Here is a 25,701-nt window from a genome sequence, read left to right as displayed (position 1 = left end):
CTTTGGCAGTATTACCACAGGATTTGGCGGTGCGTAGATGTCATAGGTGACATGGAGTGGACCTGTGATGCTTTAAGAAAGCACTAGGCAACATTAATAAGAAAATAATTTCAAGTGCTTTTAAAATTACTAAATGTTTTGTCTTTGCTTTAAAAAAAAAAAAGATGCATACAGAAACCTCTAACATTAAACTTCCAGGAATGTCTAATACAAATTAAGTTGTTTTAAAAAACTAAACAGAAAACTGAAATTATTCACCTATGAGCAAATTACATTTTTCAAAATGGTTATTGATAAGTCTGGACAGATGATAAGATAATTTGTATTTCCTTCCTCAAGATGATTCAGTGATTTTTAGGTGTCACCTCATCATGACCGTTTCTCTCTCTAGATGTTTTACTCTCAATAGCAACCCAGTGTACATTTGTGCTCAGGATTGCCTGGGCCATTGGGATGTTTTGCTTTAAACGTTTCTTTTGTGTAGCTCAGACTAAACTGAGGAGGAAACACCCTATTTTTATTAGTGACAGCTCATGGGAGTGAGACAAGGAAAAGCTTGGTCTCATTATTTTTCATTTTCTTTGATTTCTTTGTTTCCCCTTTTCATTCTTTGCAGTAAATATAATTTAGCTTGAAAGATTCTAAATGCCCAATAGATTTAGGAAGAATTTAATGAAAGTCTGTTTCAGTCCCAGTCTTTATTTTATTCTCTGACTCTTATAGAAGTTTACAGACCCTCCCTCCCTCGGTAAACGTAATGCCTTTTCAGTCTTTGTTCTTAAAGAATATTTGGTCTTATTCTTTCCTGGCCTCTATCTCAGGACAGCTCAGGTTGCTCTTAAAAGAGTAGATTAAGGTTTTCTCTTAGTATCAAAAATGTAAAAAAGCATCTTTCATTTCCAAATAATGTTACATTTTTATTCAATGCCTATCGGATAACAGAATTTTCAACATGCAGTACTTTTCACTAACTGAACTTATTTGCTAACAATAAGAAATATTTTAAGAAGCCAAGTTTAAGGAAATCTCATTTTTTATTTGTGCATGATTTTCTCTTGTGTTCCAGATCTGGACTTTCTGTCTCCAGTCTCGTTACCCAGAAGTCTTCTGGAGCTGCTGCACTGCCCCTTGGGGCACTGTCACCGGTGTAGTGAGCCCATGTTTACGATTGTTTACCCCAAGCTATTTCCCTTGAGAGAGACGCCAATGGCAGGACTGCACCAGGGGTAATCATTCCTAAGTGGACACCAGGGCTTACACCTGGGGGAGGGGTGGGAACGTGGGGAAGGGTGGAGGACACACATAAAAGTGTTGGTAAGTCAGCAGCTTTAAAGGGGCATAGAATGCTTGCTGCCATACAGCTAAATGAAACAAATGCACATTTTCAGTATCACAAGAAAACTGGATTTCTCTTTATTACATTTTTGGTCTTATACAGAACAGTTTTATTGTACATGTTATTTAGAGTAGCTCATTCTTTGTAGGAGTGTTTTCCTGCTGTTTCCCTATTCACAATAGTCTTTAGGCAATAAGGAATGTAAGAACAAAATATTTGTTATATAATGGGTCCAGCTCAGCTCTTCTGTTTAATTCGCATTGCTAACTGAAAGTGTGTGGCTGAGCATTGTGTGTGTGTGTGTTTCTGTTTTGAATTTCTAACCCTTCCAAATAGCATTCTCTTACCACTGTCTGTTTCTTGGCACAGTGCCTTGAATTTGCTAAGAATGTTAACTAAGTAAAACCCCCCATTCTGGTAGTTTATTAAAAGAATATCAGACAATTAAAAATAGGACATGAAATGAAAAAATCCCCCATTAGCACAGTCTCAGCTTATAGATTTTCTAAATTTAGGATCTTCTAAGTTCACATTTTTCAAAGATGAAAAAAAAATACTATAATACCTCACTTATCCATCAAATGTGGTATTTTGGGTTAGTACATTTTTCAGGATAACTTGTTACCCCTGTTCAGTCCTAGAAGCGTTTCCTTTATAATTATTTTTGTAGAATGAGAGCAAGCGTGGGCAGGGTGCTGAACCTCTCAGAGCCTCAAAATGGGGAAAGAACAGCCTGCTGGGCAGGGCCATCTAAGGATTAGCAGATGATGAAGGCAAACACTTGGCATATAATGGGTGCTCGGCAAATGGTAGTTACCTTTTCCATCTCTCTACCCACTCCTTCCCAAAACTGCATTTGTCTTTTTCTTACCCTGAATAATCCTATTTTGCTATACTTTCAGTTCCTGTTTCAACTTTCTGTATTTTTAATGTTTCCTGCTTTACTGTGTCTGCCTACAGAAGCCCTCCTCCAAACCTTGCTAATCTGCTACTTCTGATCAGAGGTGATCGGATCACCAAATTTAGTAAAATTCCATTTTAAGTTAGAGTTGAAAGGACTGAGTCAGGATTTGAGTATGTTACTACATGAATAAAATTAACTAATAAAATAGGCACATCTATGAGGAGCAGTAGGGAATATCAGTCAAGTGCACAGGCCCTGATTCTGACTTTCCTCTGGGAGACCTTGGGCAAATTACTTAACATCTCTGAGCTTCATCTTTTCATCAATAAAATGAGCATAGTAATAATATCTATTTAATCAGGTCATTGTGAGGATTAAATGAGATCATTTATGTAAAGAGCCCAGGATGGTGTCTGGTATGTAATAAATATTAAGTGACTTAACTATGATCTCTTTTTGTAGCTCAGAGACTTTTAAAAATTTATTTTATATATGTGTCTTTAGCAAATGATCTTCATATTAGTAAGATATCATCATAGGAAAATCTTCCATTAAACTACAGTAAAATCCTCCTGCATTGTTGTTGCACAATTTCCTATAGAAGATATTTTCTTATTAAAAATATGAAAATGAAAACAATTCAGTATGGTAAGGATGCTCTGTTAGTAGCTAATAAAATTCTAAATGCCTGTTTGAAAAGATAAACTTTCTTTCTATCATGGTAATTAATTTGTGCAAATAAAGTAGATCCCTTAAATGAAGTTATTTTTGTGTTATCTTTATATGAAATTTGGGAAACTTGTTCAATAAGTATTTGTATATTTACTGCTACTTATTTCTCTGCTTAAACCTAGAAATTCAGTGTGAATATCTTATATTGCTTTAGAACATAAAATATAATAGTGTTAGTTTAATATAATGAGTGTATCAAATACATAGGACTTAGGCAATGCCCTTTTGTTAAGAAAAGCCAGAAGTGCCCATGTTGATAGCAAAAAATGAAATACCAAGATACAAACATGGCTTTCTGTGGTGAGTTAATGCTAAGACCTGAAACTGAGAATTTGTGTCTTTCATTTGGTCCACCAGACTTTGCTCCTTCCCACGTTGCTATGGAGATTGTGTTAAAAGCTTTGACTTCAGTTTCTACCATAGTTTTTAAAGTACTTTCTTTTGTAATTGAAAACCAAATACTTGAATCTCAATAGCTTATTGCTAAAAATAAAATCAATATTTTTAGTATCATAAACTCTAAAAGGTCTTGATAATATTATTTTTAAGTTTTCTAATATATTCTGTTCAGTGTTCATTGCTTCTTATAAAATAATACATTGTATCAGCCAATATCTAAATTAATGTGGACATCTGGCATTATTTTAAAAGAACATACTGAATATTCTTCTAAAATACCAAGTCCCATACGAGTGTTAGTTCCAACTTAAATTTAATACAGTCAATTAAAAAGAAATTACAGTATTTTGCATAAATAGTAAATACCCAAATCTTCAAATATTTATAGAAGAGAATAATGGCTAGTATGTTCATAACTTTTGATCATGACAGGCATAGCAAATTTTCATTCCCCCAGATTACTGTTCATTTTTTAAAATGGAGAATGTCAACTCATAGGATTATTAATTAGTATAACATGTGTCTGGCTTTTCCCACACATGTATGCATCTCATAAGTTTTGTATTTCCCAAGGTTTTTCAAGGCTATTTTATGAGTTTCCTAGGGATACCTCAACGAAATACCACAAAACTGGGTGACTTACAGAGCTTCTATAGATATTGTCTCAGAGCTCTGAAGGCTAGAAGTCTGAAATCAAGATGTGGCAGGATTGGTTCCTTCTGAGGGCTGTGATGGAAGGATCTAATCCTTGCAGATGGCCATCATCTCCCTTCTTCTCTTCACATCATCTTACCTCTATGTGTGTCTATCTCAGTGTCCAAATTTCCCTTGTTTATAAGAACACCAGTGACATTTCACTAGGGCCCTCCCTAATGACCTCATCTAACTAATTACACTGGCAATGACCCTGTTTCCAAATAAGGTTACTGTATTACTCTGCTAGGGCCACCATAACAAAATACCATAGGCTGGGTGACTTAAACAACAGAAATTTAATTTCTCACAGTTTTGGAAGCTGGAAGTCTGAAATCAGGGTACATGTGGTTAGGTTGTGCTGAGGGCTGTCTTCCTGATTTGAAGATAGCTGCTTTCTTGCTGCCTCGAGTGGCAGAGAACATGAGCACACATGTTCACAAGCTCTCCAGTGTCTCTTCTTATAAGGGCACTAATCCTGTCATGCGGGCCCCACCCTCATGAACTCATCTAAACCTAATATCTCCAAAAGGCCCCATCTCCAAATACCATCACATTGGAGATTAGGACTTAAAATATGAATTGGTGGCAGGATGGGGGGACACAATTCAGTCCATAACAGTCACATTCTGGGGTTCTGGAGATTATGACTATAACATGAATTTGGGGGAGATACAGTTCAACCCATAACAGTCTGTCCTCCAAAAATCTATGTCCTTCTCAGATGCAAAATAAATTCACTCCATCCTAACACCCCCCAAATCCTAACCCATTCCAGCATCAACTCTTAAGTTCAGAATCTCATCTTAAGTATCTAAATCAGGTATGGATAAAACTCAGGTATAACTCGCCTTGGGACAAAACTCCTCTCCATCTGTAAACCTGTAAAACCAGACTGGTTATCTGCTTTCACTATATATTGGTGGGACAGGCATAAGATAGATATTCCCTTTACAGAAAGGAGAACAAGAGATTCCAAAACTTAAAAGGGCAAATTCCATTAGATTTTAATGCTTGAGAATAATCCTCTGGCTAGATGCTCTGTCCTTTAGGCCCACTGGCGTGGTGGCCCCACCTCCTCAGCCCTAAGTGGGGCCCTGCTGTCTAAAACCAAGGAAGTTGTCCCATCCTCTGGAATTGAGGAGGTGGCCCCATCCCCGGGGTTATTCTTCCCTTTACTTGATAGCTTGTTTCCTGCCTGTAGAATCCCAGAAGGCTGACAGCATGTCTTCACCCTGTCCCATCTCTGTCCTCTTTGATCCAAGCTGTCAGCCTTTCTGCTGAAATGGTTGACTGGATCCACAAGTCACATGCCTAATCTCTTTAGAAAAGGTTGTCCAGCCACATCCTTGGTGTTCTCTCCAGAACGTGCTTTCTCATTTTATACAATGTAGATAGCCTGAGAATTTTCCATATCCTTAAGTTCTGGTTCCTTTTTGCTGAACAATTCCCTCAATTTATCTTCCTCCTCTCACATTTTACTGTAAGCAGCAAAGAGAAACCAGGCCATGCCTTCAATGCTTTGCTTAGAAACATCCTCAGCTAAATATAGGCATACCCATCTTTTTGTGCTTCATTTTATTTCACTTCACAGATATTGCACTTTTTACAAATTGAAGGTTTGTGGTAACCCTGTGTCAAGAAAATCTATTGGTACCATTTCTCTAACAGCATTTGCTCACTTCCTGTCTCTGTGTCACCTTTTGGTAATTCTCACAATACTTCAAACTTTTCATTATTATTATGCTTGTTATGGGGATCTGTGATCAGTAATCTTTGATGTTACTACTACAGTTCACTGAAGGCTCAGATGATGGTTAGCATGTTTAGCAATAAATTATTTTTAAATTAAGGTATATACATTTTTTTAGACATAATGCTATTGCATACTTAATAGACTGCAATATAGTGTAAGTATAACTTTTATATGTACTGGGAAACCAAAAAATTTGTGTGACTTGCTTTATTGCTGTATTTGCTTTATTGCGGCAGTTTGGAATTGAGCCTGCAATATCTCTGAGGTCTGCCTGTATCCAAGTTCATCACCTAGCAGTTCTATTTTCCATCCAACAGAACACAATTCAGTCAAGTCCTCTGTGCTTTATAACAAAGATCATCTTTCTCTCATTTTCCAATAACACATTGCTCATTTTTGTCTGAGACCTCACCAGAAACACCTTTAACACTTGTATTTCCAGCAACATTCTGTTCATGACAATATGTGCATTCTCTAAGACAATAGAAGCTTTTTCTATAGCTTTCCTCTTTCCTTTGTAAGCCCTCACCAGCTCTCCTTTAACATCTATATTTCTACCAATAGTCTCAAGGCAGAACTCTTCTAGCCTCTGCTACTTAATTTCAAAGCCACATCTAGATTTTTAAATATTTGTTACAGCAGCATCTCTTACCAGTAGCTGAATTTGTATTAGTTAGCAGTCTGCAGAGAAACAGGACATATATCTATATCTGTATTTGTAAATAATAAATATAGACAGAGATTGATTTTAAGGAATTGGCTCACATGACTGGGGAGCTGGCAAGTCCAAAACCACAGGGCAGGCTGACAGGCTGGAAATTCAGAAAAGAGTTGATATTGCAGTCTTAAGTCTGAATTTCTCAGGGCAACAGGCTAGAAACTCAGGGTTTTTAAGTTGCTGTCTTAAGGAAAAGTCCTTCTACTTCTTTGCTCTAAAGGCCTCCAACTGATTGAGTGAGGCCCACATTATGGAACGTAATCTGCTTTACTCAAAGTCTACTGATTTAAATGTCAGTCACATCTAAAAAATACCTTCACAGCAACATCTAGACTGATATTTGACCAAACAACTGGGTACCATGGTCTAGCCAGATTGACACATAAAATTAACCATCACAGACATTCAAAAGGTCTCACTTAAATCACCAGGATGTTTTGAAACAGAAATTGCCAATGGCCCAGAATCGCAGTGTTCCTTCCCATATCGCTTGGGTTAAGTTTGGGCCATAGCAGATATTAACAGTGTACACTCAGGTGTTGGTGTGGTGACATCTCTGCTTTTGTACAATGAGGCCCTGGGCTGGAATGAAAGAACTTATAGGCCTTAGGATTCAGGAGACCCAGCTGGAAGTTGAGCTGTGTTACTTAGTACTGTAAGATAGGTACCATTATTAGATTGAACTGTGTGAATCATATGCCTTCCATGTGGTTCAACCTAATATAACCCCCATGTTACAGGAGTAGGAGGGTGTGGAACTGAGGGACAGGAAGATCAGAAACTGGGCCAAGCCCTCATAACAGAGCTGGAATTTGATCCATAGCAAGTCTGGCTCCAAATCCATGTTTTAGACACTATGCTGTAATTAGCTACTGAGTGAATCACTACATATGAAGAAATTTTGAAATGGTACTATAAATATAAAATGAAAATAAGCTCTAATCTGAACAAGATACTTTTGAAATATGTATGTGTGTACACATATACATATATGTGTGTGTGCTCTAAAGAAATCCAGCAGGATGTAGATCTAACTCTAAACTGTGGTTACCTTGGAAGGGAGGAATGTAGGGTTATGGAGTAGTCAGGTGGGGACTTTAATTTTCAATTCTATATAATACAGAATCATTTGAATATTTTCAATAAGGATGTATTTTTATAAATACACAAAATAACAATTAAAAAATAGGATGTATCTAAAGGAACTTTAAAAAATCCTTTGCTTAAAGCTTTATATAGGTTAAAAAAGACAAGGAAAGGTTCTTGGAGCAATTTTTTTTTAAGTTTAGGTAAAAATGTTTTTAAACAGGTTACACAGTGATATCCAATTTTTGTCAGCTATGGGTATATATATATATATATATATATATATATATATATATGTATGTATATATATAGTGTTGGCCAACAAAGTTCGTTTGGGTTTTTCCATAACATCTTATGGAAAAAACCTGAGCAAACTTTTTGGCCAACCCAAAAGTTTAAATTGTTAAATACGTAGAAGACGTCTTGAAGGCTCGCTGAAGGAACAGTGGTTTTCGTTGAGTAGTGTTGAATTTTTACAACAAACTGGTGTCACTTTAAAAATTAAAAATAATGTTTAATTATTAGAACATTAGTAGACCAGTGGTTTCTTTTCTACTTATTTATTTGGGGGGAGACAAAATAAATCTGTTCAAGTCATATGTTACCATCAAAGCAAAATTAGGAAATAGAATTCTGCAAAAGGAAATTGTATCAAATGGAAGTACTGCCACTGGAAATGACAACTGTTAATATTTTAGCTTAAAGTAGAATATCTCTTAGTTGACTTCCTAACTGAGGATCCAGATTCTTCATGCTTCCTATTCCTTTTTTTTTTTTAATTGGGGTAAGAACATTTAACTTGAGATCTACCTTCTTAACAAATTTTTAAGTGCACAGTATAGTATTAACTGTAGGCACTATATTGTACAGCAGCTTTCTAGAACTTACTCATTTTGCATAACTGAAACTATACCCATTGAACACAACTCCCATTTCTCCCTCCCTGCAGTCCCTGGTAACTCACCATGCTACTCTCTGCTTCTGAGTTTGACTATTTTAGATATCTCATGTAAGTGTAATCATGTAGTATTTGTCCTGTGACTGTCTTATTTCCCCTACCATAATGTCTTCCAGGTTCATCCCGTTTTTGTTTTGTTTTGTTTTGTTTTGTTTCTTGTGGTACGCAGGCCTCTCACTGTTGTGGCCTCTCCCGTTGCAGAGCACAGGCTCCGGACGCACAGGCTCAGCGGCCATGGCTCATGGGCCTAGCCGCTCTGTGGCATGTGGGATCTTCCCAGACGGGCACGAACCCGTGTCTCCTGCATCGGCAGGCGGACTCTCAACCACTGCGCCACCAGGGAAGCCCCCATCCCGTTTTTAAGGCTGAATAATATTCCATTGTATGTGCATACCACATTTTTTAAATCTATTCATCAGTCAGTAAACATTTAGCTTGTTGCCATATTTTGGATATTGTGAATAATGGTCCAGTGAACATGGGAGTGCAGATATTTCTTTGGGACCCTGATTTCAATTCTTTTGGATATATACTCAGAACTGGGACTGCTGGATATGATCATTCTAGTTTTAATTTTTTGAGGAATTATTTTGCATAGTGGCTGCACCATTTTACATTCCCACCAACATATGTAAGGATTCCAATTTCTCTACACCCTTGCCAACACTTATTTTTTTGTTTGTCTGTTTTTTTAGAGCAGCCATCCTAACAGGTGTGAGGTGATATCTCATTGTGGTTTTGATTTGCATTTCCCTGATGATTAGTGATGTTGAGAACCTTTTCATATACCTTTTGGCCATCTGTATGTCTTCTTTGGAGAAATGTCTACTTAAATCCTTTACCCAGTTTTAAATCAGATTTTTTTTTTTTGCTACTGAATGATAGGAGTTTCTTATATATTTTAGATATTAACCCATGATCAAATACAGGGTTTGCAAATATTGTCTTCCATTCTGTTAGTTATGTTTTGCTTTTATTGATGGTTTACTTTGCTGCTTAGAAGCTTAGTTTGATGTAGTCCCACATGCCTATTTTTGTTTTGTGGCTTGTGGTTTTGGTGCCATAGCCAAGAAATCATTGCCAAGACTAATGTCAAGTAGCTTGTGCACTATGTTTTCTTCTAGGGGTTTTAAAGTTTCAGGTCTTCTGTTTACGTTTTTAATTCATTTAGAGTTGATTTTTTTGTGTATGGGGTAGGATAAGGGTCCACTTTCATTCTTTTGCATATGGATATCCAGTTTTCCCACACTATTTGTTGAAGAGATTGTCCTTTTCCCGTTGTATATGCTTGGCTTCCTTGTGGAAGATCAGTTGGCTGCATATGTGTGGGTTTATTTCTAGCCTGTCTATTCTGTTCCAGTGGTCTATGTATCTGTCTTTATGCCAGTACCATACTGTTTTGATTACTGTAGCTTTGTGGTATATTTTGAAATCAGGAAACATGATGCCTTCAGCTTTGTACTTTTTTCTCAAGATTCGTTGGACTATTCAGGATCTTTTGTGGGACCATATGAATTTTAGGATTTTTTTTTTCTATTTCCATTTTTAAAAAGCCATTGGAGTTATTTCCAAATAGCTCAGAATAATGCATCCACTCATTTACTGATTTATCCACTCAGTTAGCAGACATGCATTGAGCATCTACTGTGAGCAGGGCACTGTGGTAATGATGACAGCATGGCTTCAGTCGGCTGCTTTGAAGCTCAGATTTACAGAGCTTGGTTCTTTCAGGAATTCTCCATGGTCTTTTAAGCCAGAGTAATTACATGAGAGGACCAGATGTCTGGGTAACTGTTGTGCCTTGCAATAGAGACCCATTTGTTACACGGCGTGCAGAACTGTCTCTGTCTTATTACTTCCCTTTGTCTGTTACAACAGCTTAATATTCCTTCCTCCCACTCACTAGTAGTTTATTTTAAAATAATATCTTCTATCTAATACTTATATGGTTAAATCACTTATCACTTATGAAATGTTTCACATTTCCTTACCTTTGCTTTTTGTGGGTATTACTTTCATTTATTTTTTTTTAACATCTTTATTGGAGTATAATTGCTTTACAGTGTTGTGTTAGTTTCTGCTGTATAACAAAGTGAATCACCTATATGCATAAGTATATCCCCATATCTCCTCCCTCTTGTGTCTCCCTCCCACTCTCCTTTTCCCACCCCACTAGGTGGTCGCAAAGCACTGAGCTGATCTTCTTGTGCATGCAGCTGCTTCCCACTAGTTATTTTACATTTGGTAGTGTATATATGTCAATGCGACTCTCTTACTTCATCCCAGTTTACCCTTCCCCCTCCCTGTGTCCTCAAGTCCATTCTTTTTTTTTTTTTTTTTTTTCGGTACGCGGGCCTCCCACTGTTGTGGCCTTTCCCATTGTGGAGCACAGGCTCTGGGCGCACAAGCTCAGCGGCCATGGCTCACGGGCCCAGCCGCTCCGCGACATGTGGGATCCTCCAGGACCAGGGCACGAACCCGTGTCCCCTGCATCGGCAGGCAGACTCTCAACCACTGCACCACCAGGGAAGCCCAAGTCCATTCTTTATGTCTGTGTCTTTATTCCTGTCTTGCCCCTAGGTTCATTAGAACCATTTGGGTTTTTTTTAGATTCCATATATGTGTGTTAGCATACGGTATTTGTTTTTCTCTTTCTGACTTACTTCACTATGTATGACAGTCTCTAAGTCCATCCACCTCACTACAAATCACTCAATTTCGTTTCTTTTTATGGCTAAGTAATATTCCATTGTATATATGTGCCACATCTTCTTTATCCATTCATCTGTCGATAGACACTTAGATTGCTTCCATGTCCTGGCTATTGTAAATAGTGCTGCAGTGAATATTGTGGTACATGACTCTTTTTGAATTATGGTTTTCTCAGGGTATATGCCCAGTAGTGGGATTGCTGGGTCATATGGTAGTTCTATTTTTAGTTTTTTAAGGAACCTCCATACTGTTCTCCATAGTGGCTGTACCAATTTACAATCCCACCAACAGTGCAAGAGGGTTCCCTTTTCTCCACACCCTCTCCAGCTTTTATTGTTTGTAAATTTTTTGATGATGGCCATTCTGACCGGTATGAGGTGATACCTCATTGTAGTTTTGATTTGCATTTCTCTCATAATTAGTGATGTTGAGCATCTTTTCATGTGTTTGTTAGCAATCCGTATATCTTCTTTGGAGAAATGTCTACTTAGGTCTTCTGCCCATTTTTGGATTAGGTTGTTTGTTTTCTTGATATTGAGCTACATGAGCTACTTGTATATTTTGGAGATTAATCCTTTGTCGGTTGATTCATTTGCAAATATTTTCTCGCATTCTGAGGGTTGTCTTTTCATCTTGTTTATGGTTTCCTTTGCTGTGAAAAAGCTTTTAAGTTTCATTAGGTCCTATTTGTTTATTTTTTCTTATTTCCATTTCTCTAGGAGGTGGGTCAAAAAGGATCTTGCTGTGATTTATGTCATAGAGTGTTCTGCCTATGTTTTCCTCTAAGAGTTTTATACTGTTTGGTCTTAATTTAGGTCTTCAATCCATTTTGAGTTTGTTTTTGTGTATGGTGTTAGGAAGTGTTCTAATTTCATTCTTTTACATGTAGCTGTCTAGTTTTCCCAGCACCACTTATTGAAGAGGCTGTCTTTTCTCCACTGTACACTCTTGCCTCCTTTATCAAAGATAAGGTGACCATATGTGCGCAGGTTTATCTCTGGGCTTTCTATCCTGTTCCATTGATCTATATTTCTGTTTTTGTGCCAGTACCATACTGTCTTGATTACTGTAGCTTTGTAGTATAGTCTGAAGTCTGGGAACCTGCTTCCTCCAGCTCCGTTTTTCTTTCTCAAGATTGTTTTGCCTATTTGGGGTCTTTTGTGTTTCCATACAAATTGTGAAATTTTTTGTTCTAGTTCTGTGAAAAATACCATTGGTAGTTTGACAGGGATTGCATTGAATCTGTAGATTGCTTTGGGTAGTAGAGTCATTTTCACAATGTTGATTCTTCTAATCCAAGAACATAGTATATCTCTCCATCTGTTTGTATCATCTTTAATTTCTTTCATCAGTGTCTTATAGTTTTCTGCATACAGTTTTTTGGCTCCTTAGGTAGGTTTATTCCTAGGTATTTTATTCTTTTTGTTGCAATGATAAATGGGAGTGTTTCCTTAATGTCTCTTTCAGATTTTTCATCATTAGTGTATAGGAATGCAATACATTTCTATGCATTAATTTTGTATCCTGCTACTCTACCAAATTCACCGATTAGCTCTAGTAGTTTTCTGGTAGCATCTTTAGGATTCTCTATGTATAGTATCATGTCATCTGCAAACTGACAGTTTTATTTCTTCTTTTCCGACTTGGATTCCTTTTACTTCTTTTTCTTCTTTGATTGCTGTGGCTGAAACTTCCAAAACTTGGAAGTGGGCAAACTTCTCTTGTTCCTGATCTTAGTGGAAATGCTTTCAGTTTTTCACCATTGAGAACGATGTTGGCTGTGGATTTGTCATATATGGCCTTTCTTATGTTGAGGTAGGTTCCCTCCATGCCTACTTTCTGGAGAGTTTTTATCATAAATGGGTGTTGAATTTTGTCAAAAGCTTTTTCTGCATCTCTTGAGATTATCATATGGTTTTTATCCTTCAGTTTGTTGATATGGTGTATCACATTTATTGATTTGCATATATTGAAGAACCCTTGCATTCCTGGTATAAACCCCATTTGATCATGGTGTATAATCCTTCTAATGTGCTGTTGGATTCTGTTTGCTAGTATTTTCTTGAGGATTTTTGCATCTATGTTTATCAGAGATATTGGCCTGTAGTTTTCTTTGTTTGTGGCATCTTTGTCTGGTTTTGGGATCAGGGTGATTGTGGCCTCGTAGAATGAGTTTGGGTGTGTTCCTCCCTCTGCTATATTTTGGAAGAGTTTGAGAAGGATAGGTGTTAGCTCCTCTCTAAATGTTTGATAGAATTCACCTGTGAAGCCATCTGGTCCTGGGCTTTTGTTTGTTGGAAGATTTTTAGTCACAGTTTCAATTTCAATGCTTGGATTCGTCTGTTTATATTTCCTATTTCCTCCTGGGTCAGTCTCGGAAGATTGTGCTTTTCTAAAATTTGTCCATTTCTTCCAGGTTGTTCATTTTATTGGCATAGTTGCTTGTAGTAATCTCTCATGATTCTTTGTATTTCTGCAGTGTCACTTGTTACTTCTCCTTTCTCATTTTTAATTCTATTGATTTGAGTCTTCTCCCTTTTTTTCTTGATGAGTCTGGCTAATGGTTTATCAGTTTTATTTATCTTCTCAAAGAACCAGCTTTTAGTTTTATTGATCTTTGCTATTGTTTCTTTCATTATTTTTCAGTTATTTCTCATCTGATCTTTATGATTTCTTTTCTTCTACTAGCTTTCCATTTCTTTTCTTCTTCTTTCACTAACTGTAAGGTTAGGTTATTTGAGATTTTTCTTGTTTCTTGAGGTAGGATTGCATTGCTATAAACTTCCCTTTTGGAACTGCTTTTGCTGCATCCCATAGGTTTTCGGTCGTTGTGGTTTCATTGTCATTTGTTTCTAGGTATTTTTTGATTTTCTCTTTGATTTCTTCAGTGATCTCTTGGTTATTTAGTAGTGTATTGTTTAACCTCCACGTTTGTATTTTTTAGTTTTTCTTTTCCTGTACTTGATATCTAGTCTCATAGCATTGTGGTCAAAAAGATAGTTGATATGATTTCAATATTCTTAAATTTACCAAGGCTTGATTTGTGACTCAATATATGGTCTATCCTGGAGAATGTTCCATGAGCATTGGATGGAATGCCTTATAATTATCATTTCAGTCCATCTTGTTTAATGTGTCATTTAAAGCTGTGTTTCCTTATTTATTTTCATTTTGGATGATCTGTCCATTGGTGAAAGTGGGGTGTTAAAGTCCCCTACCACCATTATTGTGTTAGTGTCAATTTCCCCTTTTATGGCTGTTAGCATTTGTATTGAGGTGCTCCTATGTCAGGTTCATAAATATTTACAGTTGTTATATCTTCTTGGATTGATCCCTTGATCATTATGTAGTGTCCTTCTTTGTCTCTAGTAATATTCTTTATTTTAAACTCTATTTTGTCTTATATGAGAATTGCTACTCCAGCTTTCTTTTGATTTCCATTTGCATGGAATATCTTTTTCCCCTCACTTTCAGTCTGTATGTGCCCCTAGGTCTGAAGTGGGTCTCTTGTACATAGCATATGTATGGGTCTTGTTTTTGTATCTATTCAGCCAATCTGTGTCTTTTGGTGGGAGCATTTAGTCCATTTACATTTAAGGTAATTATCGAGATATATGTTCCTATTACCGTTTTCTTAACTGTTTTGGGTTTGTTATTGTAGGGCTTTTTCTTCTCTTGCGTTTCCTGCCTGGAGAAATTCCTTTAACATTTGTTGTAAAGGTGGTTTGATGGTGCTGAATTCTCTTAACTTTTTGCTCGTCTGTAAAGGTTTTAATTTCTCTGTTGAATCTGAATGAGATCCTTGCTGGGTAGAGTAATCTTGGTTGTAGGTTTTTCCCTTTCATCACTTTAAATATGTTCTGCCACTCTGTTCTGGCTTGCAGAGTTTCTGCTGAAAAATGTGATGTTAACCTTATGGAGATTCTCTTGTATGTTATTTGTTGCTTTTCTCTTGCTGCTTTCAATATTTTTTCTTTGTATGTAATTTTTGATAGGTTGATTAATATGTGTCTCAGCATGTTTCTCTTTGGGTTTATCCTGTATGATACTCTCTGTACTTCCTGGACTTGATTGACTCTTTCCTTTCCCATATTAGGCAAGCTTTTGAACATAATCTCTTCAAATATTTTCTCAGACCCTTTCTTTTTCTCTTCTTCTTCTGGGACCCCTATAATTCGAATGTTGGTGTGTTTAACATTCTCCCAGAGGTCTCTGAGACTGTCCTCAATTCTTTTCATTCTTTTTTCTTTATTCTTCTCCCTGGCAGTTATTTCCACCATTTTATATTCCAGCTCACTTATCCATTGTTGTGTCTCAGTTATTCTGTTATTGATTCCTTCTAGAGTATTTTTAATTTCAGTGGTTGTGTTGTTCATCACTATTTGTTTGCTTTTTAGTTCTTCTAGATCCTCATTAAATGTTTCTTGTATTTTCTCCATTCTGTTTCCAAGATTTTGGATCATCTTTACTATCATTACTCTGAATTCTTTTTCACATAGGTTGTGTATTTTGTCTTCATTTAATTGGTCTTGTAGGTTTTTGCCTTGCTCCTTAGTCTGTAACAAATTTTTTTGTCATTTCTTTTTTTTTTTTTTTTTTTGTTGGATGGGTGGTGCTGTATTCCTGTCTTACTTGTTGTTTGGCCTGATACCTCCAGCACTGGCATTTGCAGGCAGTTGGATAGAGCTAGGTCTTGGTGCTGAGATGAGGATCTCTGGGAGGCCTCACTCTGATTGATATTCCCTAGGATCTAAGGTTCTCTGTTAGTCCAGAAGTTTGGACTCGGAGCTCTCACCACAGGAGCTCAGGCCTGACCTCCAGCTTGGGAATCAAGATCCCACAAGCCAGTCACTGAGGGTCCCTCCTGTCCCCTTAGGTGTCCATGGTCCCCCACCGGTGCCTGGTAGGTGCCCTAGTTGTGTCGGTATTACTTTCTTCTGTGAAACCAGTTGACATCAGTAATACTGACATTAATTGCTTACTTACTTTTGGGTTTTTTTTTTTTTCTTTCAGCAGAAGCCTATTTGTTGGCACCAACTTAAGGTAACTTATGCAATTTTGCACGGGTAAAATATTCCTCAACAAATTTAAGTAAATTGTTCTTAACTTTTTCTTTCTCATTGTATCACTAAACAATCATGTACTGACCATCTGCTGGGTGCCAAACTCTCTACTAGGTATTAGGGGTTCAGTTATGACCAAACCACATGATACTTCTTTTCCCATACATATCTCACCCGTAAAGTTCTAGGGCATGGGCAGATCTAGTAGAGAAGCATGTGTATATTTAAGTCTTTGGTTCTGCACACAGAATCTTCCCATGAGAGACAGTCATTAACCATAAATGTAACAAGAAATACCATATGTTATTAGATGATTCTCACGTAATTCTCTTACATGGTAATATGTTCACAGGCTTGGGATTTCATCTGATCGATTCTTTCTAATATTATTTTTCTGCTGGCTTGAATTTCTATATGAGTCAAGGATATGCTTTTTGTTTCTAATCAGAAAATAGGTTTATAAAGAAAACACCACATTTCTTATGATTTTTGTGGGCTCCAATATATGCAACAACATTGTGATTTTTTTCTTAAAAATAGTGGTATTTATTTTAAAACTAAGCTGAAATGCTCTTTCTTCTGCCTTGCCTATAAGTATGCTCAGAGATTCTAAAGCAACAAATGTCATGTCTGATGTTCTTTGTAGAATTTATCAGCATCTGTTTCCTAATTCTAGAGTTTATTGCTTAGCTAAAAGTTTCTCCCCTGAAACTATCATGTCTCTGGTTCCACAGTTCTGTAATTTTTTTAAAGGACCTAACCAACACAAATGCATTGTTAAGGCAGTAGACTTGTTGACGTACTTGTAACAACTTAGATCATTAATGAAGCAAGCAGATACAGTATGCTCTTAGGTGAGTTTCCCAAATAAGTACACATATTACTCAGCCATTGAAAAGAATGAAATAATGCTATTTGCAGCAACAGGGATGGACCTAGAGATTGTCATACTGAGTGAAGTAAGTCAGACAGAGAAAGAGAAATATTGTATTATATCACTTATGTGTAGAATCTGAAAAGAAATGATACAAATGAACTTATATACAAAACACAAACAGACTTAGAGAAGGAACTTATGGTTACCACTGGGGAGGGGATAGTTAGGGAGTTTGGGATTGACATGTACACACTGCTATATTTAAAATGGATAACCAACAGGGACCTATTGTAAAGCACAGGGAACTCTGCTCAACATTATGTAACAACCTAAATGGGAAAAGAATTTGAAAAAGAATAGATACAGGAAGGAATTTGAGAAAGAATAGATACATGTATATGTATAACTGAATCACTGCTGTACACCTGAAAGTAACACAACATTGTTAATCAACTATACTCCAATATAAAATAAAAAGTTTTTTTAAATAAATAAATACACAGGCTTGGGATTTCTTTGTAGCACAAATATGACACCTCCATGTTACCCACCCTACCCCCTTGAGCATCATAAGGAGTTAATGATGATCCAGTGAGCAGTATGCATCAGTGAATAACGATCCCATATCTTTATGGAATTGGATTTTTTTGCTTAGAACCTTAATTTTTAATTAAATGGTTGTGGTATGAAGTGCATCACTTCTATGAATGATTTTTCAGTTAACATAATTATCTTTTAAAAAAACAGGAAGAAATAAGTTTAGGTAGCTGATCCTCAAAATTGCACTTGCCTTTTAAGATCATTTTGTGCCTGAGTTTCATTTCAGTTGTTATTTATACAACCATATATATTCTGGTGTAGCAAATTATCTGAACTAGGGGTCTAACCAACTTTAGTTTTTTTTTTTAAAGTAAGGTAATACAAAGTATCTAATAACTTAAAATTCACATAACTTCCTGAGTTAAGAAAATCTCAAAATTGATGCCTGCCTTTTCATTTTCTTACGAGTATAATTTGCAAAGTAGAAAGTTTTAATTTTGATCAAGTCAAGTTTATCCATTTTAATTTTATAGCTAGTGCTTTTTGTGTCCTAAGAAATCTTTACCTACTGCCAAGGTCATGAAGATATTCTTATGTTCTCTTCAATTTCATTGATCTGTGTCTTTCTCTCAGTCAGTACCAAACTGTCTTGATTACTGTAGTTATATAGTAGGCCTTAATAGCAGGTGAAGTGATACTTTAATCTTCTCTTTCAAGATTGTCTTAACTATTCTAAGGTCTTTGCTTTTCTGTAGAAGTTTTAGAATAAGCTTATCTTTGTTTCCAAAGAACAAAGATAAGCTGGATTTTGTGCTGGATTTTGATAAGAATTGCATTTAATCTATAGATTAGTTTGGAGAGAATTGACATCTTTACTATTTCTGAGTCTTCCAGTGCATGAACACAGTATGTCTCTCCATTTATTTAGGTATTCTTTTATTTCTTTCATCAGCATTTAATAATTTTAAGCATCCTTAAATGTTTTAAGTTTATACCTAAGTATGTCACTTTCTTTGTGTGATTATAAATGATATTATATTTTAAAAATTCAATTTCCATGTGTTTATTGTTAGTATATGGAAATATGATTAATTTTTATATTTTGATCTGATTGCTTGCAACCTTGCTGAATTTGCTTAAGAGTCTAGGAGTATTTTTTATAGATTCCTTGGCATTTTCCATGTAGACATGTCATCTGAAAGTAGGAATAGTTTTTATTTCTTCCTTTCCAGTCTGTATGCCTTTTATTTCTTTTTCTTGCTTTATTGACTAAGGTGGTGAAAATGGACATCACTGTCCATTTTGTATGGACATTTTGTATGATGTAAGCAGTAGGTTTTATCAAATATTTATCAAATTGAGAAAGATCCCCTTTATTCCTGGTTTGCTGAGAGTTTTTTTTTTTTAATCATGAATGGATGTTGTCTTTGGTTAAATACTTTTTGAGTTCATTGATATCATACTAATTTTTTTTTGTTAACCTGTTGATGTATTAGATGACATTGATTTTCAAATATTGAACCAGCTTTACATACCCAGAATAACTCCCACTTGATTGGAGTGTATAGTTCTTTTTATAATACATTTCTGTATTTAATTTGTTAATACTTTCTTGAGGATTTTTATATCTCTGTTCATGAGAGATATTGGTCTGTAGTTTTCTGGTTTTGTACTCTTTGTCTGGTTTTAGAGTCAGAGTAATACTGGCCACATAAAATGAGCTGGGAAGTGTTCCTCCTCTCCTATTTTTCTGAAAGAGACAGTGTAAAAATTCCTCTTAGTACTTCTTTAAGTGTTTGATAGAATTATCCAGTGAAACAATATGGGTGGACCTGGAAATTTCTCATTTTTAATTACAGACTCAATTTCTTTAATAGTTATAGGACTATTCAGGTGGGCTATTTTATCTTGGTTGAGTTTTGGTAGTTTGTGGTTTTCAAGGGATTCGTCTGTTCTCAGTTGGCAAATTTATTAGTGTGAAGTTGTTTAAGATATTCCCTTATATCTTTTTAATGACTGCAGAATATGTATTAATATCACCTGTTTCATTTCTTATATTAATTTGTGTTTTTCTTTTTTTAATCTTTGTCAGTCTTGCTAGAGATTTATCAATTTTATTGATCTTGTTAATCCTAGTGAAGGTTTTAATTTCATTAGTTTCTCTTCTTTACTTCCTCCTACTAGCTTTGGATTTATTTTGCTCTTTTTTTTTTTTTGGAGGGGGAGGTTAGGGTAGAAACTTAGAGTATTGATTTAAGACCTTTCCTATTTTCTAACTTAAGCATTTAAAGCTATTAATTTCTCTGTCAGCACTGCTTTACTATGTTTCAAAATTTTTGATATGTTGTATTTTTATTTTCATTGTTGAAGTTTTTATACCTTTGATACCTTTTATACCTATAATCCTTTTATACCTTTGCTGTCATTCATTTCACTATTCATCTGTTGTAATCATGCTACATTGTTACCCTTATTACGTGAAACAAGTTAATTTTTAGATCAATTGAAAATTATAAAAATAAAAGATTTTATTTAACTTTATTCCTTCAACAACCTTCCTATTTATTTATTTATTCATTTTATTCGGAAGAATGTTTTTATTTTAAAAATTTTTATTGACGTATAGTTGATTTACAATACTACATTAATTTCAGGTGTACAACACAGTGATTCAATTTTTTATAGATTATACTCCATTTAAAGTTATTATAAATAGTGGCTATATTCCCTGTACTGTACAATATATCCTTATAGCTTATTTATTTTATACATAGTAGTTTATGCCTCTTAATCCCCTATGTCTATCTTACCCCTTCCCCTTTCCCTCTCACTGGTAATAACTAGTTTGATCTCTATATTTATGAATCTGTTTTGTTATATATATTCTTTGTTTTATTCTTTAGATTCCACATATATGCGATGACACGCAGTATTTGTCTTTCTCTGTCTGACTAATTTCACTTAACATAATATTCTCCAGGTCCATCCATGTTGCTGCAAATGGCAGAATTTCATTATTTTTTATGGCTGAATTATATTCCATTCTGTATCTTAGCTATTATAAATAATGCTGCTATAAACATTGGGGTGTATGTATCTTTTCTTGTTTTCTTTGGTTGTATACCCAGGAGTGGAATTGCTGGATCATATGGTAGATCTATTTTTAGTTTTTTGAGGAACCTCCATACTGTTTTCCATAGTGGCTGCACCAATTTACATTCCCACCAGAAGTGTGCTAGGGTTCCCTTTTCTCCACATCCTTGCCAACATTTGTTATTTGTAGGCGTTTCGATGATAGCTGTTCTGACAGATGTGAGGTGCTATCTCATTTTGGTTTTGATTTGCATTTCTCTGATGATTAGCAATGTTGAACATCTTTTCATGTGCCTATTAACCATCTGTATATCTTCTTTTGAAAACTGCCCATTCATGTTTTCTGACCATTGTTTAATCAGGTTGTTTGGTTTTTGTTTTTGTTGTTTTTGATACTGAGTTGTGTGAGCTGTTTATATATTTTGGGTATTAACCCCTTATTGGTCATATCATTAGCAAATATTTTCTCCAATTCAGTAGGTTGTCTTTTCATTATGTTGATAGTTTCATTTGCTGTGCAAAAGCTTTTAAGTTTAAGTAGGTCCCATATGTTTATTTTTGCTTTTGTTTCCTTTGCCTTAAGAGACAGATCCAAAAAAAATGTTGCTACAATTTATGTCAAAAGTGTTCTGCCTATGTTTTCTTCTAGGAGTTTTATGGTTTCCAGTCTTAAATTTAGATCTTTAATCCATTTTGAGTTTATTTCTGTATATGGGGTGAGAAAATGTTCTAATCTCATTCCTTTACATGTAGCTGTCAGTTTTTCCAGCACCACTTACTGAAGAGACTGTCTTTTCTCCATTGCATACTCTTGCCTCCTTTGTCATAGATAAATTGACCATAAGTGCATGGGTTTATATCTGGGCTTTCTATTCTGTTCCATTGATCTATGTGTCTGTTTTCGTACCAATACCGTACTGTTTTGATGACTGTAGTTTTGTAGTATAGTTTGAAGTCAGGACGCATCCAGCTTTGTTCTTTTTCCTCAAGATTGTTTTGGCAGTTCAGGGTCTTTTGTGGTCATACTGAGTGAAGTAAGTCAGACAGAGAAAGACAAATATCATATTTCACTTATATGTGTAATCTAAAAAAAGGGCACAAGTGAACTTATTTACAAAACAGAAGTAGAGTCACAGATGTAGAAAACAAACTTATGGTTACCAGGGGGTAAGGGGGGAGGGATAAATTGGGAGATTGGGATTGACATATATATCCTACTATATATAAAACAGATAACTAGTAAGGACCTACTGTATAAATGTGAATGGATTCAATTCCTCAAAAGAGATTCTTATGTCTTAAGTTGTGTTAAGGCAGAGAGAGAGAGGGAGGGAGAGAGGGAGAGAGAGAGAAGTTGAAAGCAAGAGAGGAAAGAATACCTTAAGACAAAATTTGAAGACAAAAACCTAAATTACACCAAAACAAGACAAACAAACAAGGTGGGAATGACAGTATTATTACTGACAAACTAAAATTCAAGTTGAAAAGTATTAAATGAAAAAAATAGATTAAAAAAGTAAATTTTAGAATTATTTGTTCTAGTTCTGTGAAAAATGTTCTGGGTATTTTGATAAGGATAACATTAAATCTGTAGATTGCCTTGGGTAGTATGGACGTTTTAACAGTATTAATTCTTCCAATCCATGAAAAGAGGGTATCTTTTATATGTATCATCTTCAATTTCCTTCATCAGTGTCTTGTAGAGTATAAGTCTTTCACCCTCTTGGTTAAATTTATTTCTAGGCATTTTATTCTTTTTGATGCAATTGTAGAAGAGATTGTTTTCTTGAATTCTCTGATAATCCATTATTAGTATCGATAAGCAACATATTTCTGTATATTCATCTTGTATCCTGCAACTTTACTGAATTCATTTATTCTAATTTTGTGTGTGTGTGGAGATTTTAGAATGTTCTATATATAGTATCATGTCATCCCTAGTTTTATTTAGATCTGAATTTTTTTTTTTTTTTTTTTTTTTTTTTTTGCGGTACGCAGGCCTCTCACCATTGTGACCTCTCCCATTGCGGAGCACAGGCTCCAGATGCGCAAGCTCAGTGGCCATGGCTCACGGGCCCAGCTGCTCCGCAGCATGTGGGATCTTCCTGGACCGGGGCACGAACCCATGTCCCCTGCATCGGCAGGCAGACTCTCAACCACTGCGCCACCAGGGAAGCCCTAGATCTGAATTTTTTATCTATACCCTTTTCCTCTCCCTGAAGAATTCCTTTCAACCTTTCTTGCAGGACAAGTTCACTGGCAATGAATTCCCTCAGTTCTCAGTTTGTTTGAAAAATTCTTTATACTCCTTTACTTTTGTAGGATAATTTCACTGGATATAAAATTCTAGGTTAGTGATTTTTTTTTCTTTGAGCACACTAAATATCTCACTCCACTGTCTTCTTGCTTGCATGGTTCTAATAAGAAGTCTACTGTGTCTTATACTTGTTCCTCTATAGGTAACGTTTTTTTCTCCTCTGGCTTTTTTCTAAGATTTCCTTTGTCTTTGGTTTTCTCCAGTTTGATATTTCCTTTTTTTTTTTTTTTCATTGAAGTATAGGTGACTTACAATGTTGCTATACAGAAAGTGATTTTCAGTTTTATATATATATGTGTGTGTGTGTGTGTGTGTATATATATATATATATTCTTTTCTATATTCTTTTCCATTATGGTTTTCACAGGATTATAAATATAATTCCCTGTGCTATGCAGTAGGACCTTGTTGTTTGTCCATTCTATATTTACTAATTTGCATCTGCTAACTCCAAACTCCCAATCCATCCCTCTTCCACTCTCTTCCCCTTTGGCAGCCACATATCTGTTCTCTATGTCTGTGAGTCTGTTCTGTTTCATAGATATGTTCATTTGTGTCATATTTTAGATTCCACATATAAATGATAGAATATAATATTTCTTATGTGTAGTGTTTTTGTTTTTGATTTTTATCCTGCTTAGTGTTGTTAAGTTTCTGGATCTGTCATTAATTTTGTAAAGTCCTTAACCATTATTACTTCAAATTCTTCTCTTCTTCTCTTTTATCTCCTTTTCTTTCTAGTATTCTAATTATGCATATCTTGCACCATTAGAAATTGTCCCACAGATTGTGGATTTTCTGTTCTATTTTTTTTTTATTCCCTATGATAATTCTAACATCTCTGTCATATCTGAGTTTGGTTCTGAGGTTTTCTTTGTCTCTTCAGCATGTGCTTTTTCTTGCCTTTTGGCATCTCTTGTAATTTTTTGTTGAAAGACAGACATATTGGGTAATAAGAACTGAGCTAAATAGGGCATTTAGTATGAGATTTTATTTTAATCTGGCTAGGAGCTGAGCTCTGTTTTATGTTTGTTGTAGTAGGTACTAGAGGCTTCAGATTGAAATTCAGATTCCTTTAGTGTCCTTTTATGATTCTTCTTGCTTAACTTTGGGCTTCCCTGTATACTCCTCAGAGAGCCTGCATCTTGCAGCTGTTTTTGTTTTTAAATGCAAAATTTTAATGGGAATGCATTTATCTCATAACATTCTTCATTCTCTCCTATTTTCTCATGACTTTTCTTCCGTACTCCTGTATAGTTTAAAAACTAGATCCTCACCTCAATATCCTGTCAAGCCCAGGCTGCACTGTTGGTAAATGAGCTTTAGGAGCATGGTGAGCCCCCTTCCCCCAGCACCCTCAAGACTGCCCACTGCACCCCCTGCAGGCCCCTGGGTGGGCCCAGTAAGATGAACCCAAGGTTTAATAGTGCTGGGATTTTATTTATTTTGCTTTTTTATTTTTATTAATTAATTTATTTTAAAATTGTATTTTAGAGTATGGTTGATTGACAATGTTGTGTTAATTTCAGGTGTACAGCAGAGTGATTCACTTATACATATACATATTTCCATTCTTTTTCAGATTCTTTTCCCATATAGGTTATTACAGAATATTGAGTAGTTTCTTGTGCTATATAGTAGATCCTTGTTGTTATCTATTTTATATACAGTACTGTGTATTTGTTATTCCTAATTTATCCCTCCCCACCACATTTCCCTTTTGGTAACCATAAGTTTGTTTTCAATGTCTGTGAGTCTGTTTTGTAAACAAGTTCATTTGTATCATTTCTTTTAGATTCCACATATAAGTGATGTCATATGATATTTGTCTTTCTCTGTCTGACTTACTTCACTTAGTATGATAACCTCTAAGTCCATCCATATTGCTACAAATGGCATTATTTCATTCTTTTTTATGGCTAAGTAATATTCCATTGTATATATGTAGTACATCTTCTTTATCCATTCCTCTGTTGATGGACATTTAGGTTGCTTCCATATCTTGGCTATTGTAGACAGTGCTGCAATGAACACTGGGGTCCATATATCTTTTCGAACTACGGTTTTCTCCAGATATATGCCCAGGAGTGGGATTGCTAGATCATATGGTAGTTCTATTTTTAGTTTTTTAAGGAACCTCCATGCTGTTCTCCATAGTGGTTGCACCAATTTACATTCCCATCAACAGTGTAGGAAGGTTCCATTTTCTCCACACCCTCTCCAGCATTTATTGTGTGTAGACATTTTGATGATGGCTCTTCTGACTGGTGTGAGGTGGTACCTCATTGTAGTTTTGATTTTCATTTCTCCAATAATTAGTGATGTTGAGCATCTTTTCATGTGCTTTTTGGCCATCTGTTTGTCTTCTTTGGAGAAATGTTTATTTAGATCTTCTGCCTATTTTTGATTGGGTTATTTGTTTTTTGATATAGAGCTGCATGAGCTGTTTGTATATTTTGGAGATTAATCCCTTGTCAGTTGCTTTGTTTGCAGATATTTTGTCCCATTCTATGGGTA

The 25,701-nt window shown here is 35.5% G+C and overlaps 1 protein-coding gene across 2 annotated transcripts in view; it reads left to right on the top strand.

Moving 5' to 3' along the window:
* LRRC28 (leucine rich repeat containing 28) overlaps positions 1-25,701 on the top strand; it is a 187,100-nt gene that overhangs the window by 154,615 nt on the left and 6,784 nt on the right. For both annotated transcript variants that reach the window (XM_065871899.1, XM_065871900.1), the window contains one exon: positions 1,067-1,226. In XM_065871899.1, coding sequence (XP_065727971.1) covers positions 1,067-1,226 — 160 coding nt within the window. The remainder of the gene's footprint in view (positions 1-1,066; positions 1,227-25,701) is intronic.

The sequence above is a fragment of the Phocoena phocoena genome, chromosome 2 (assembly GCF_963924675.1).
Source record: "Phocoena phocoena chromosome 2, mPhoPho1.1, whole genome shotgun sequence".
NCBI lineage: Eukaryota > Metazoa > Chordata > Mammalia > Artiodactyla > Phocoenidae > Phocoena > Phocoena phocoena.
This window is presented reverse-complemented; position numbering and strand designations above follow the sequence as displayed.